Below are 17,043 nucleotides of genomic sequence, written 5' to 3' on the forward strand. Positions count from 1 at the left end.
AGCATTTGATCACGTTAGAATTTCAGAATTTTTTTATTTAAAATTTCAGCATTTTATAATTTTAGAATTTCGGAATTTTTTCAATTTAGAATTTTATAATTTTAGAATTTTGGAATTTTTTAATTTAGAATTTTAGCATTTGATCATTTTAGAATTTCAGAATTTTTTGATTTAGAATTTCAGCATTTGATCATTTTAGAATTTCAGAATTTTTTAAAATTAGAATTTTTGCATTTGATCATTTGATCATTTTACAATTTTTTTATTTAGAATTTCAGCATTTGATCACTTTAGACTTTCAGAATTTTTTTGATTTAAAATTTCAGCATTTTAGAATTTTAGAATTTTGGAATTTTTTCAATTTAGAATTTTAGAATTTTAGAATTTTGGAATTTTTTAATTTAGAATTTCAGCATTTGATCACTTTAGAATTTCAGAATTTTTTTGATTTAAAATTTCAGCATTTTAGAATTTTAGAATTTCAGAATTTTTTCAATTTAGAATTTTATAATTTTAGAATTTTGGAATTTTTTAATTTAGAATTTCAGCATTTGATCACTTTAGACTTTCAGAATTTTTTTGATTTAAAATTTCAGCATTTTATAATTTTAGAATTTCGGAATTTTTTCAATTTAGAATTTTATAATTTTAGAATTTTTTAATTTAGAATTTCAGCATTTGATCACTTTAGAATTTCAGAATTTTTTTATTTAAAATTTCAGCATTTTATAATTTTAGAATTTTGGAATTTTTCAATTTAGAATTTTAGCATTTTATAATTTTAGCATTTTACAATTTTTTTATTTAGAATTTCAGCATTTGGTCATTTCAGAATTTCAGAATTTTTTAATTTAGAATTTTAGCATTTTAGAATTTCAGAATTTTATAATTTTTGAATTTCAGAATTTTTTTGATTTAGAATTTTAGCATTTGACAATTTTAGAATTTCAAAATTTTTTCGATGTAGAATTTTAGCATTTTATAATTTTAGAATTTCAGAATTTTTTAACTTAGAATTTTAGCATTTGATCATTTGATCATTTTAGAATTTCAGAATTTTTTGATTTAGAATTTCAGCATTTGATCATTTTAGAATTTCAGAATTTTTTGATTTAGAATTTCAGCATTTGATCATTTTAGAATTTCAGAATTTTTTAAAATTAGAATTTTTGCATTTGATCATTTGATCATTTTACAATTTTTTTATTTAGAATTTCAGCATTTGATCACTTTAGACTTTCAGAATTTTTTTGATTTAAAATTTCAGCATTTTAGAATTTTAGAATTTCAGAATTTTTTCAATTTAGGATTTTATAATTTTAGAATTTTCTAATTTAGAATTTCAGCATTTGATCACTTTAGAATTTCAGAATTTTTTCAATTTAGAATTTTATAATTTTGGAATTTTTCAATTTAGAATTTTAGCATTTTATAATTTTAGCATTTTACAATTTTTTTATTTAGAATTTCAGCATTTGGTCATTTCAGAATTTCAGAATTTTTTTATTTAGAATTTCAGCATTTTAGAATTTTAGAATTTCAGAATTTTTCCAATTTAGGATTTTATAATTTTAGAATTTTGGAATTTTTCAATTTAGAATTTTAGCATTTGATCATTTTAGAATTTCAGAATTTTTTGATTTAGAATTTCAGCATTTGATCATTTTAGAATTTCAGAATTTTTTAAAATTAGAATTTTTGCATTTGATCATTTGATCATTTTACAATTTTTTTATTTAGAATTTCAGCATTTGATCACTTTAGACTTTCAGAATTTTTTTGATTTAAAATTTCAGCATTTTAGAATTTTAGAATTTCAGAATTTTTTCAATTTAGGATTTTATAATTTTAGAATTTTCTAATTTAGAATTTCAGCATTTGATCACTTTAGAATTTCAGAATTTTTTGATTTAAAATTTCAGCATTTTAGAATTTTAGAATTTCGGAATTTTTTCAATTTAGGATTTTATAATTTTAGAATTTTCTAATTTAGAATTTCAGCATTTGATCACTTTAGACTTTCAGAATTTTTTTGATTTAAAATTTCAGCATTTTAGAATTTTAGAATTTTGGAATTTTTTCAATTTAGAATTTTATAATTTTAGAATTTTGGAATTTTTTAATTTAGAATTTCAGCATTTGATCACTTTAGAATTGCAGAATTTTTTTGATTTAAAATTTTAGCATTTGATCATTTTAGAATTTCAAAATTTTTTCGATGTAGAATTCTTGCATTTGATCATTTTTAAATTTTGGAATTTTTTGATGTAGAATTTTAGCATTTTATAATTTTAGAATTTCAGAATTTTTTCAATTTAGAATTTTAGCATTTGATCATTTGATCATTTTAGATTTTTTTTTAATTTAGAATTTCAGCATTTGATCATTTTAGAATTTCGGAATTTTTTCAATTTAGAATTTTAGAATTTTAGAATTTTGGAATTTTTTAACTTAGAATTTCAGCATTTTAGAATTTTAGAATTTCGGAATTTTTTCAATTTAGGATTTCATAATTTGAGTATTTTGGGGTTTTCCTGACCGTGCCCGGCTCCTGGTTGTGGTTCCGGGCCAGGGGCAGGAAGGCCCCGAGTTGGTGCCAGCGCCGGCAAAGCTCCTCAGGACAGCGCCCGACGCCGCCGCAGATCGACCCGCCCGACTGCAATGCATAAAATAAATTAAATTAATCAGATTAATCAGATTCATTACATTAAAGTTGAAATTCAAATGGAAAAAAATTATAATTAAAATTAAAAAAAAAAAATTAAAATTGAAATTAGAAAATATCATTAAAAATGGAGGTGAAACTTGAAATTGAAAATTAAAATTAAATTCAAATGGAAATTTAAAATTCAAATTGATGTTGAGGAATGATTTGAAATTGAAATTCAAAAGGAAAAAATGGAAATAAAATTTAAATTAAAAATATCATTAGAAATGGAGTTGAAATTTGAAATTGAAAATTAAAATTAAATTCAAGTGGAAATTGAAAATTCAAATTTATGTCGAGGAATGATTTGATATTGAAATTCAAATGAAAAAATTATAATAAAAAAATTAAAATTGAAATTAAAAAATATCATTAGAAATGGAGGTGAAATTTGAAATTGAAAATTAAAATTAAATTCAAATGGAAGTTGAAAATATAAATTGATGTTGAGGAATGATTTGAAATTGAAATGCAAATGAAAAAAAATTATTATAAAATAAAAAATATCATTAGAAATGGAGTTGAAATGTGAAATTGAAAATTAAAATTAAATTCAAATGGAAATTGAAAATATAAACTTATGTTGAGGAATGATTTGAAATTAAAATTCAAATGAAAAAAATTATAATAAAAATTAAAAAATTAAAATTGAAATTTTAAAATATCATTAAAAATGGAATTGAAATTTGAAATTGAAAATTAAAATTAAATTCAAATGGAAATTTAAATTTCAAATTTATGTCAAGGAATAATTTGAAATTGAAATTCAAAAGAAAAAAATTAAATTAAAAACTAAAAATTGAAATTTAAAATATAAGAAATGGCACTGAAACGTGAAACTGAAATTGAGATTTAAAATTAAATTCAAATGGAAATTGAAATTTCAAATTTATGTCGAGGAACAATTTGAAATTGAAATTCAAAAAAAAATTAAATTAAAAAATAAAAATGTAACATTTAAATTTAACATTTCAACTTTTAAAGTCAAAATTTCAAATTAAGGATTTGATATTAAAATAGAATTGCAAATAAGAACGAAATGTGAGATGGGAATTTGAAAGGGAGCTGAAACTGGGGCTGAGTTCCCATTGAAATTCCCGCTGAAATTCCCATTGAAATTCCCATTGAAATTCCCAAAAACTGGGGCTGAATTCCCATTGCAATTCCCAAAAACTGGAGCTGAATTCCCATTGCAATTCCCAAACCGGCCCTGAATTCCCATTGCAATTCCCATTGAAATTCCCATTGAAATTCCCACTGAAATTCCCAAAACCTGGAGCTGAATTCCCATTGCAATTCCCAATCTGGCCCTGAATTCCCATTGAAATTCCCATTGCAATTCCCAAACCGGCCCTGAATTCCCATTGCAATTCCCATTGAAACTGGAGCTGAATTCCCATTGAAATCCCCAAACTGCCCCTGCATTCCCATTGAAATTCCCATGGAAATTCCCATTGAAATTCCCACTGAAATTCCCACTGAAATTCCCAAAACCTGGAGCTGAATTCCCATTGCAATTCCCAAACTAGCCCTGCATTCCCATTGCAATCCCCATGGAAATTCCCATTGAAATTCCCAAACCGGCGCTGAATTCCCATTGGAATTTCCACTGAAATTCCCAAAACCTGGAGCTGAATTCCCATTGGAATTCCCAAACCGCCCCTGCATTCCCATTGAAATTCCCACTGAAATTCCCACTGAAATTCCCAAAACCTGGAGCTGAATTCCCATTGAAATTCCCAAACTAGCCCTGCATTCCCATTGAAATTCCCATGGAAATTCCCAAAACCTGGAGCTGAATTCCCATTGAAATTCCCCAACCGCCCCTGCATTCCCATTGAAATTCCCAAAACCTGGAGTTGAATTCCCATTGAAATTCCCATTGAAATTCCCATTGAAATTCCCGCTGAAATTCCCATTGCAATTCCCAAAGTTGCCCTGAATTCCCATTGCAATTCCCATTGCAATTCCCAAACCGTCTCTGCATTCCCACTGAAATTCCCAAAAACTGGAGTTGAATTCCCATTGAAATTCCTAAACTGGAGCTGAATTCCCATTGAAATTCCCACTGAAATTCCCAAACTGCCCCTGCATTCCCATTGAAATTCCCATTGAAAATCCCAAAAACTGGAGCTGCATTCCCATTGAAATTCCCATTGAAATTCCCATTGAAATTCCCACTGAAATTCCCAAACTGCCCCTGCATTCCCATTGAAATTCCCATTGAAATTCCCATTGAAATTCCCAGACTGGCACTGAATTCCCATTGAAATTCCCATGGAAATTCCCAATCTGGCCCTGAATTCCCATTGCAATTCCCATGGAAATTCCCATTGAAATTCCCAAACCGGCGCTGAATTCCCATTGAAATTCCCACTGAAATTCCCAAAACCTGGAGCTGAATTCCCATGGAAATTCCCAAACCGCCCCTGCATTCCCATTGAAATTCCCATTGAAACTGGAGCTGCATTTGCATTGCAATTCCCATTGAAATTCCCAAACCACCCCTACATTCCCATTGCAATTCCCATGAAATTCCCAATCTGGCCCTGAATTCCCATTGAAATTCCCATGGAATTCCCATTGAAATTCCCCAAACCGGCGCTGAATTCCCGTTGAAATTCCCATGGAAATTCCCACTGAAATTCCCCAAACTGGAGCTGAATTCCCATTCCCATTCCCATTGAAATTCCCAAAACCTGGAGTTGAATTCCCACTGAAATTCCCAATGAAATTCCCATTTCAATTCCCATTGAAACTGGAGCTGAATTCCCATTGAAATCCCCAAACTGCCCCTGCATTCCCATTGAAATTCCCAAAAACTGGAGCTGAATTCCCATTGAAATTCCCACTGAAATTCCCAAACTGCCCCTGCATTCCCATTGAAATTCCCAAAACCTGGCCCTTCATTCCCATTGCAATTCCCATTGAAATTCCCAAACTGGAGCTGAATTCCCATTGCAATTCCCATTGAAATTCCCACTGAAATTCCCATTGCAATTCCCAAAAAGTGGCACTGAATTCCCATTGAAATTCCCATTGAAACTGGAGCTGAATTCCCATTGAAATTCCCACTGAAATTCCCATTGAAACTGGAGCTGAATTCCCATTGAAATTCCCACTGAAATTCCCATTGAAACTGGAGCTGCATTCCCATTGAAATTCCCACTGAAATTCCCATTGAAACTGGAGCTGCATTCCCATTGAAATTCCGGTTGCAATTCCCATTGCAATTCCCATTGAAATTCCCCAAACCAGCCCCTGCATTCCCATTGAAATTCCCCGACTGGCGCAGAATTCCCATTGAAATTCCCATTGAAATTCCCATTGAAATTCCCAATCTGGCCCTGAATTCCCATTGCAATTCCCAAAACCTGGAGCTGAATTCCCATTGAAATTCCCATTGCAATTCCCAAACCACCCCTGCATTCCCACTGCAATTCCCGTTGCATTCCCATGGAATTCCAGCGCCTCGGGCACCCCATTCCCATTGGGAATTCCCAACCTTTAGCCCCATTCCCATTGACATTCCCAGACTTTAACCCCATTCCCATTGGGAATTCCCAAACTTTAGCCCCATTCCCATTGACATTCCCAAACTTTGGCCCCATTCCCATTGGGAATTCCCAGCGTTTATCCCCATTCCCATTGGGAATTCCCAAAGATTTTGCCCATTCCCATTGGACATTCCCAGTTTTTCCCCATTCCCATTGGGAATTCCCAAAGTTCAGCCCCATTCCCATTGGGAATTCCCAGTTTTTCCCCATTCCCATTGGGAATTCCCAACCTTTATCCCCATTCCCATTGGGAATTCCCAACCTTCGGCCCCGTTCCCATTGAGAATTCTCAAACTTTCGCCCCATTCCCATTGGGACATTCCCAAACTTCAGCCCCATTCCCATTGGGAATTCCCAAACTTTGGTCCCGTTCCCATTGGGAATTCCCAAAGTTTTCCCCATTCCCATTGGGAATTCCCAAACTTCAGCCCCATTCCCATTGACATTGCCAACCTTTATCCCCGTTCCCATTGGGAATTCCCAAAGTTTGGCCCCATTCCCATTGGGAATTCCCAACCTTTAGCCCCGTTCCCATTGGGAATTCCCAGTTTCCCCCATTCCCATTGGGAATTCTCTCACTCACGTAGGGCAGGCCGGCCATGGCCGCCCCCAGGGCCTCGGGCACCCCATTCCCATTGGGAATTCCCAGAGTTCAGCCCCATTCCCATTGGGAATTCCCAGTGTTTCCCCCCGTTCCCATTGGGAATTCTCTCACTCACGTAGGGCAGCCCGGCCATGGCCGCCCCCAGGGCCTCGGGCACCCCATTCCCATTGGGAATTCCCAGTTTTTCCCCATTCCCATTGGGAATTCCCAGAGTTTTCCCCCGTTCCCATTGGGAATTCCCTCACTCACGTAGGGCAGGCCGGCCATGGCCGCCCCCAGGGCCTCGGGCACCCCATTCCCATTGGGAATTCCCAGTGTTTCCCCCATTCCCATTGGGAATTCCCAGTTTTTCCCCATTCCCATTGGGAATTCCCAGTGTTTTTCCCCATTCCCATTGGGAATTCCCAGTTTTTCCCCATTCCCATTGGGAATTCCCTCACTCACGTAGGGCAGCCCGGCCATGGCCGCCCCCAGCACCTCGGGCACCCCGTTCCCATTGGGAATTCCCAGAGTTTTCCCCCATTCCCATTGGGAATTCCCAGAGTTTTCCCCATTCCCATTGGGAATTCCCAGTTTTTCCCCATTCCCGTTGGGAATTCCCAGAGTTTTCCCCATTCCCATTGGGAATTCCCAAAGTTCAGCCCCATTCCCATTGGACATTCCCAGTTTTTCCCCATTCCCATTGGGAATTCCCAGAGTTTTCCCTCACTCACGTAGGGCAGGCCGGCCATGGCCGCCCCCAGGGCCTCGGGCACCCCATTCCCATTGGGAATTCCCAGTTTTTGCCCATTCCCATTGGGAATTCCCTCACTCACGTAGGGCAGCCCGGCCATGGCCGCCCCCAGGGCCTCGGGCACCCCATTCCCATTGGGAATTCCCAGAGTTTTCCCCCATTCCCATTGGGAATTCCCAGAGTTTTCCCCCATTCCCATTGGGAATTCCCTCACTCACGTAGGGCAGCCCGGCCATGGCCGCCCCCAGGGCCTCGGGCACCCCATTCCCATTGGGAATTCCCAGTGTTTCCCCATTCCCATTGGACATTCCCAGTTTTTCCCTCACTCACGTAGGGCAGCCCGGCCATGGCCGCCCCCAGGGCCTCGGGCACGGCCTCGCGCAGGCGCTGCCAGGAGGCGGCGCCGGCCCCGCCCCATTGGCCCCCGAAGCGGCCGGAGCCCGGGAAGGTGGAGCTGGAGACCAGCAGGGGGCGCCGGGCCGGGAACAGGCGCTGCAGGGCACTGCCGGGACATACGGGAATATGGGGAAAGGGAAATGGGTAAATATAGAAAAATATAAAAATAAATATATAAATATATAAATATATAAATACATAAATATATAAACATATAAATATATAAACATATAAATATATAAATACATTAAATAAAAATAAAAATAAAAATATATAGAGAAATGTATAAATATATAAATATAAATACAAGTATAAATATAACGTATAAATATAAATATAAATGAAAATGGAAATGGACATATATAAATGGAAAAATAGAAATAGAAATAGAAATAGAAATAGAAATAGAAATAGAATTGGAAATGGATAAATGGAAATTTATAAATGGAAATATATAAATATGGAAATTGGAAATATGGAAATATGGAAATATAAATATAAACGGAAATGGATAAATGGAAATGGAAAAATATAAATATAAATATAAATATAAATATAAATATAAATATAAATATAAATATAAATATAATCAGTGATCACTGTGGTCACTCAGTGGTCAGTTGGTCACTGTGGTCACTCTATGGTCAGTGGTCACTCAGTGGTCACTCAGTGGTCAGTTGGTCACTCTATGGTCACTCTATGATCAGTGGTCACTCCGTGGTCACTCACCCGTGCGTGGCCGCAGCCATGGCGTGCCCGTACAGGTTGTGCACTGGCAGTGGTCACTCATTGGTCACTCTATGGTCACTCTATGGTCACTCAGTGGTCACTCATTGGTCACTCAGTGGTCACTCAGTGGTCACTCAGTGGTCACTCATTGGTCACTCAGTGGTCACTCAGTGGTCACTCACCCATAGGTGGCCATGGCCATGGTGTACCCGTACAGGTTGTGGACGTGGTAGTGGTCACTCTATGGTCACTCTATGATCAGTGGTCAGTTGGTCAGTGGTCAGTGGTCACTCAGTGGTCACTCTATGGTCAGTGGTCACTCAGTGGTCACTCAGTGGTCACTCACCCATAGGTGGCCATGGCCATGGCGTACCCGTACAGGTTGTGGACGTCGTAGTGGTCACTCTATGGTCACTCTATGGTCACTCATTGGTCACTCAGTGGTCACTCTATGGTCACTCTGTGGTCACTGATTGGTCACTCAGTGGTCACTCTATGGTCAGTGGTCACTCATTGGTCACTCAGTGGTCACTCTATGGTCAGTGGTCAGTGGTCACTCAGTGGTCACTCTATGGTCAGTTGGTCAGTGGTCAGTGGTCACTCAGTGGTCACTCACCTGTGTGTGGCCATTGCCATCGTGTACCCATACAGGTTGTGGATGTCGTAGTGGTCACTCTATGGTCACTCTATGGTCACTCTATGGTCACTCTATGGTCACTCTATGGTCATTGGTCACTCAGTGGTCACTCAGTGGTCACTCAGTGGTCACTCACCCATAGGTGGCCGCGGCCATCGCGTGCCCATAGAGGTTGTGGACGTCGTAGTGGTCACTCATTGGTCACTCTATGGTCACTCAGTGGTCAGCGGTCAGTTGGTCAGTGGTCACTCACCCATAGGTGGCCGCGGCCATGGCCTGTCCATAGAGGTTGTGGATGTCGTAGTGGTCACTCTATGGTCACTCTATGGTCACTCTATGGTCACTCTATGGTCAGTGGTCACTCACCCATGTGTGGCCATTGCCATGGCGTGCCCATAGAGGTTGTGGACGTGGTAGTGGTCACTCTATGGTCACTCATTGGTCACTCCCAGCAGTCAATGGTCACTCTATGGTCACTCTATGGTCAGTGGTCAGTTGGTCACTCAGTGGTCACTCACCCATAGGTGGCCATGGCCATGGCCTGTCCATACAGGTTGTGGACGTGGTAGTGGTCACTCTATGGTCACTCTGTGGTCACTCTATGGTCACTCTATGGTCACTCTATGGTCAGTGGTCACTCAGTGGTCACTCAGTGGTCACTCAGTGGTCAGTTGGTCACTCTATGGTCACTCACCCGTGCGTGGCCATGGCCATGGCATACCCATAGAGGTTGTGGACGTGGTAGTGGTCACTCTATGGTCACTATGGTCACTCTATGGTCACTCAGTGGTCACTCATTGGTCACTCCCAGCAGTCAGTGGTCACTCTATGGTCAGTGGTCACTCAGTGGTCAGTTGGTCACTCACCCATAGGTGGCCGCGGCCATGGCATGCCCATAGAGGTTGTGGATGTCGTAGTGGTCACTCTATGGTCACTCTATGGTCACTCAGTGGTCAGTGGTCACTCAGTGGTCAGTTGGTCACTCACCCGTGTGTGGCCGCAGCCATGGCATACCCATAGAGGTTGTGGATGTCGTAGTGGTCACTCTATGGTCACTCTATGGTCACTCTATGGTCACTCTATGGTCAGTGGTCACTCAGTGGTCACTCTATGGTCACTCAGTGGTCAGTTGGTCACTCACCCATAGGTGGCCATGGCCATGGTGTACCCGTACAGGTTGTGGACGTTGTAGTGGTCACTCTATGGTCACTCCCAGCAGTCAATGGTCACTCTGTGGTCACTCCCAGCACTCAGGGTCACTCATTGGTCACTCCCAGCAGTCAGTGGTCACTCTATGGTCACTCTATGGTCACTCTATGGTCAGTGGTCACTCAGTGGTCACTCAGTGGTCAGTTGGTCACTCACCCATAGGTGGCCATGGCCATTGCATGCCCATAGAGGTTGTGGATGTCGTAGTGGTCACTCTATGGTCACTCTATGGTCACTCTATGGTCAGTGGTCACTCAGTGGTCACTCAGTGGTCAGTTGGTCACTCACCCATAGGTGGCCGCAGCCATTGCATGCCCATACAGGTTGTGGATGTCGTAGTGGTCACTCTATGGTCACTCTATGGTCACTCTATGGTCAGTGGTCACTCAGTGGTCACTCAGTGGTCAGTTGGTCACTCACCCATAGGTGGCCGCAGCCATTGCATGCCCATACAGGTTGTGGATGTCGTAGTGGTCACTCTATGGTCACTCTATGGTCAGTGGTCAGTTGGTCACTCACCCATAGGTGGCCGCAGCCATGGCCTGTCCATACAGGTTGTGGACGTGGTAGTGGTCACTCTATGGTCACTCTATGGTCACTCTATGGTCACTCCCAGCAGTCAATGCTCACTGTGGTCACTCTATGGTCACTCTATGGTCACTCAGTGGTCAGTGGTCACTCAGTGGTCACTCAGTGGTCAGTTGGTCACTCACCCGTGTGTGGCCATGGCCATGGTGTACCCGTACAGGTTGTGGACGTGGTAGTGGCGCCCCCAGGCGTGGGCGGCGTCCGGGCACAGCGAGCGCAGGAACAGCGGCCGCCCCACCCCCGCTGGGCAGTGACCGGATAATGAGCCCCCGTTAATTGATTGATTATTGATTAATGAGGCACAGATCTAAAATGATTACCTGCTAATTAATTAGCTATGCGGCGATTGAATGGAGTGACTCCAGCAATTAATGGAATTGATTGAATGGAGTGATTCCATCCATTAATTGGATTGATTGAATTAATTTCCTCCATTAATTGAATTGATTGAATTGATTAATTACATCAATTAATTGAATTGATGGAATTGAGTGATTTCATCCATTAATTGAATTGATTGAATTGATTGATTCCTTTAATTTATTGAATTGATTGCATGGAGTGATTCCATCAATTAATTGAATTCATTGAATTGAGTGATTTCATTGATTCCTTTAATTAATTGAATTGATTGAATTGATTGATTTCATTGATTAATTGAATTGATTGGATTGATTGAATTGATTGATTCCTTTAATTAATTGAATTGATTGAATGGAGTGATTTCATCGATTAATTGAATTGATTGAATTGATTGATTCCGTAATTAATTGAACTGATTGAATTGATTTCATCCATTAATTGAATTCATTGAATGGAGTGATTTCATTGATTAATTGAATTGATTGATTCCTTTAATTAATTGAATTGATTGAATTGATTGATTTCATCAATTAATTGAATTGATTGATTTCATCAATTAATTGAATTGATTGAATTGAGTGATTTCATCCATTAATTAAATTGACTGAATTGATTGATTTCATCAATTAATTGAATTGATTGAATTGATTGATTCCTTTAATTAATTGAATTGATTGAATTGATTGATTCCATCCATTAATTGAATTGATTGAATTGATTAATTTCTTTAATTAATTTAATTGATTGAATTGCGTGATTCCATCCATTAATTGAATTGATGAAATTGATTGATTCCTTGAATTAATTTAATTGATTGAATGGAGTGATTCCATCCATTAATTGAATTGATTGAATTGACTGATTCCTTTAATTAATTGAATTGATTGAATGGAGTGATTCCATCCATTAATTGAATTGACTGAATTTATTGATTCCATCAATTAATTGAATTGATTGAATGGACTGATTTCATTAATTAATTTATAGTTAAGTAACGATCCTGATACTGAATCATTAATTTCCCCCAATTAATTAATTTTTTAATCTAGGTTTTAAAGTTAATTAACTATACAATTATTTGATTAATTATTATCTAGTTTTTTAAATTAATTTAAAACCCAAGTATTTAATTAATGATTATGTAGTTTTTTAATTAGTTAAAAACCAAGTATTTAATTAATGATAATGTAGTTTTTTTAATGAATTAAAAATCCAAGTATTTAATTAACTATTACCTGTTTTTTTAATTAATTAAAAATCCAAGTATTTAATTAATTATTACCTAGTTTTTTTAATTAATTAAATTCCAAGTATTTAATTAATTATTTGGACAATAGGGAATTAAATATTATGGATTCTGTAATGGCCATTCCGCTAATTAGGGAATTAATTATTATTAATTATTATTAATATTATATTTCTTAATAATATTATTTATTATAATAATAGTATTTTTATTATTAATATTATTAATATTATTAATTAATAATATTATTAATTATTAATAATTATTATTATTACAAAGGACTGAATTAGTCATCCAATTAGGGTTAGATAAAAATAAATAAAAATAGATAAAAATAAATAATAAGAAATAAAAATAAATAAAAATAGATAAAAATAAATAAAAATAAACAAAGAGAAATGAAAATAAAAATAAAAGAATAAAAATAAATTAAAATAAATTAAAATATATAAAAGTAGATATAAATAAATAAAAATAAATAAAAATAAATAAAAGTAGATAAAAATATATAAGAAATAAAAATAAATAAAAATAGATAAAAAGAAATAAAAAGAAATGAAAATATATATAAATAAATATAAATAAATAAAAATAAATAAAAATAAATAAAAATATATAAAAATAGATAAAAATAAAAATAAATTTAAAAAATAAATAAAAATAGATAAAAATAAAAATAGATAAAAATAAATAAAAAGAAATAAAAATAGATAAAAATAAAAATAAATAAATAAAAAATAAATAAAAATAAAGAGAAATAAATAAAAATAGATAAAAATAAAAATAAATAAAAAAATAAAAATAGATAAAAATAGATAAAAGTAAAAATAAAAATAAAAATAAAAATAAAAAATAAAAACAGATAAAAATAAATAAAAATAAAAATAAATAATTCAAAATAAATCAAAAGTAATAAAAAGAAATAAAAAGAAATGAAAATAAAAAGAAATAAATGAAAATAGATAAAAACAAATAAAAATACAAACACAAATAAATCAATCGAAATCAATCGAAATAAATCGAAATCAAAATCAAAATCCAAATCAAAATGAATGAAGGTAAGCAAGGGGAGCAGGTTCATCTCACCGGGGCTGTAGGGGGGGAAGTTCCATCGGTTGTCGGCGCAGCCGCGCTCGGAGCCGGGCACCAAACTCGTGGGGACGTTCAGCTCCTGCGGCACAGAACGCACCGGAAACTGGCACAATTGCATCTCATTTGAATAGCATTTGCATCTCATTTGAATAACACCTGCATGACATTTCAATATTTGAACATTTGACTATTTGAATATTTCAATATTTAATGGCCAATCCATGTTCAGCTCCTGCAGGCACAGAATGCACCTTAAACCGGGACATTTGCATCTCATTTGAATATCATTTGCATCTCATTGAACACCATTTGCATAACGCTTGAATATTTGAACATTTGAATATTTGAATATTTCAATATTTAATGGCCAATCCACATGGGGACGTTCAGCTCCTGCAGCACAGAACGCACCGGAAACAGGGAGATCTGCATCTCATTTGAATAGCATTTGCATCTTATTTGAATGCTATGTGCATGACACGTGAATATTTGAATACTTCAATATGTGAATATTTGAATATTTAATGGCCAAACCACATGGGTCTGTTCAGGTCTGGAAAGAACAGAATGCACCTTAAAACGGGACATTTGCATCTCATTTGAATACCATTTGCAGAAGACTTGAATATTTGAACATTTGACTATTTGAATATTTCAATATTTAATGGACAATCTGTGTGGGGCCATTCAGGTCTGGAAAGAACAGAATTCACCTTAAACCGGGACTGGACATTTGCATCTCATTTGCATATTAAGTAATTATTAAAATATTTCAATATTTAATGGACCAACCCCAATGGGGTCATTGATGCAGGGACAGAACAACTCTGAAACGCAGAACTGGAATAGTGGGATATTTGCATCTCATTTGGATATCTGCATCTCATTTGAATATTTTGATATTTAATGGTCAATCCTCATGGGTTTTTGTTCATGTCCAGAAATCAAAGAACCCAGTTTAAACCCAGGATTGGAATGGCAGAAAATTTACATCTCATTTGAATATCATTTGAGTATTTTAATAATTAACAAAGGATCCTTGCATATCATTTGCATATAACTTCAATACTTGAATATTTAATGGCCAATCCCTGTGGGGCCGTTCAGGTCGTGAGCTCACAGAATTCACCTGAAACCAGCGCTGAATATTTACATCTCATTTGCATCTCATTTGAATATTTCAATATTCAATGGCCAATCCCTGTGGGGCCCTTCAGGTCCTGTGTGTACAAAACCACACAGAAACGGGTTCTGGGAATTTACATCTCATTTGAATCTCATTTGCATATAACTGCAATATTTAATGGCCAAACCTTGTGGGTCTGTTCAGGTCCTGAACTCACAGAATTCACCTGAAATCAGTGTTGGACATTTGCATCTCATTTGCATATCATTTGAATATCAACTATTTCAACTCACAGAATTCACCTGAAATCAGCCCTGAATGTTTACATCTCATTTGCATATCATTTGAATATAATTTAAATGTTTGAACATTTAATGGCCAATCCCTGTGGGGCCGTTCAGGTCCGGAGCTCACAGAATTCACCTGAATCCAGCACTGGCCATGTACATATCATTTACATATCATTTGCATCTCATTCAAATACGTCAATATTTAATGGCCAATCCCTGTGGGGCCCTTCAGGTCCTGTGTGTACAAAACCACGCGGAAAGGGGGTCTGGGAATTTACATCTCATTTGAATCTCATTTGCATGTAACTGCAATATTTGAACATTTAATGCATAATCCCTGTGGCGCCATTCAGGTTCTGAGCTCAGAGAATTCACCTTAAATCAGCACGGGCCATTTACATCTAATTTGCATATCATTCAAATATTTCAATATTTAATGGCCAATCCCTGTGGGGCCGTTCAGGCCCTGAACTCACAGAATTCACCTGAAACCAGCACTGGACATTTACATCTCATTTGCATCTCATTTGAATATCATTCAAATATTTGAACTCACAGAATTCACCTTAAATCAGCTCTGGGCATTTACATCCCATTTGCATATCATTCAAATATTTCAATATTTAATGGACAATCCCTGTGGGGCCCTTCATGTCCCGTGTGTACAAAACCACGATGAACCCAGGACCAGAAATTTACATCTCATTTGCATATAATTTGCATATAACAGCAATATTTCATGGGCAATCCGTGGATTTTGGGGTAAAGAAGGAGGATTTTGGGGTGAAAAAGGAGGATTTTGGGTTGATAATGGCAGATTTTGGGGTAAAAATGGCAGATTTTGGGGTGAAAAGGGCGGATTTGGGGTGATAAAGGTGGATTTTGGGGTGAAAAAGGCCGATTTTGGTGTAAAAAAGGTGGATTTTGGGGTAAAGAAGGAGGATTTGGGGTCGATAAAGGCGGATTTTGGTGTGAAAAAGGCAGATTTAGGTCAATAAAGGCCGATTTTGGGTTGATAAAGGTGGATTTTGGGGTAAAAAAGGCAGATTTTGGGTCAATAAAGGCAGATTTTGGGGTAAAAAAGGAGGATTTGGGGGTAAAAAAGGCGGATTTGGTGTAAAGAAGGAGGATTTTGGGGTGATCAAGGCAGATTTTGGGGTGAAAAGGGCAGATTTTGGGGTGAAAATTGGTGGATTTTGGGGTAAAAAAGGTGGGTTTGGGGTCGATAAAAGAGGATTTTAGTGTAAAAAAGGCGGATTTTGGGTTGATAAAGGCAGATTTTGGGGTGCAAAGGCGGATTTGGGGTGCAAAGGCGGATTTTGGGTGGATAAAGGCTGATTTTGGTGTAAAAAAGGCCGATTTTGGTTTGATACAGGCCGATTTTAGGGTGAAAAAGGCGGATTTGGGGTGGATAAAGGCAGATTTGGGGTGGATAAAGGCAGATTTTGGTGTGAAAAAGGCCGATTTTGGGAGGATAAAGGTGGATTCGGGGTGGATAAAGGCAGATTTTGGTGTGCAAAGGGCGGATTTTGGGTCAATAAATGCCGATTTTGGTGTAAAAACGCGGATTTTTCTCTCACCAGGCAGAGCCCATCGAAGCCGAGGCTGTCCCCGAAGCGCCGCAGTTCCTGTTCCCACCAGCGCCTGCAGGGGGCGCTGCTGAAATCCGGGAACCGCACCCGGCCCGGGCCCGCCTGCAACCATGAATGAATCCATCAATTCATTAATGATTAATTAATTTAATGATTGCGTAATTAACCGCCGGA

The 17,043-nt window shown here is 36.9% G+C and overlaps 1 protein-coding gene across 1 annotated transcript in view; it reads right to left on the minus strand.

Moving 5' to 3' along the window:
* The window catches only part of LOC139586896 (uncharacterized), a 66,231-nt gene that overhangs the window by 41,329 nt on the left and 7,859 nt on the right, over positions 1–17,043 (minus strand). Inside the window, exons 5-12 of the mRNA XM_071420560.1 lie at positions 16,858–16,971; positions 13,856–13,940; positions 11,286–11,403; positions 7,932–8,103; positions 7,582–7,716; positions 6,984–7,345; positions 5,995–6,781; positions 2,540–2,656 (exon numbers count right to left, since the gene is read on the minus strand). Of these exons, the coding sequence (XP_071276661.1) occupies positions 2,540–2,656; positions 5,995–6,781; positions 6,984–7,345; positions 7,582–7,716; positions 7,932–8,103; positions 11,286–11,403; positions 13,856–13,940; positions 16,858–16,971 (1,890 nt within the window). The remainder of the gene's footprint in view (positions 1–2,539; positions 2,657–5,994; positions 6,782–6,983; positions 7,346–7,581; positions 7,717–7,931; positions 8,104–11,285; positions 11,404–13,855; positions 13,941–16,857; positions 16,972–17,043) is intronic.

Source organism: Agelaius tricolor, unplaced genomic scaffold (genome assembly GCF_023055355.1).
Source record: "Agelaius tricolor isolate 1412-34295 unplaced genomic scaffold, bAgeTri1.0.p SCAF_150, whole genome shotgun sequence".
Lineage (NCBI taxonomy): Eukaryota > Metazoa > Chordata > Aves > Passeriformes > Icteridae > Agelaius > Agelaius tricolor.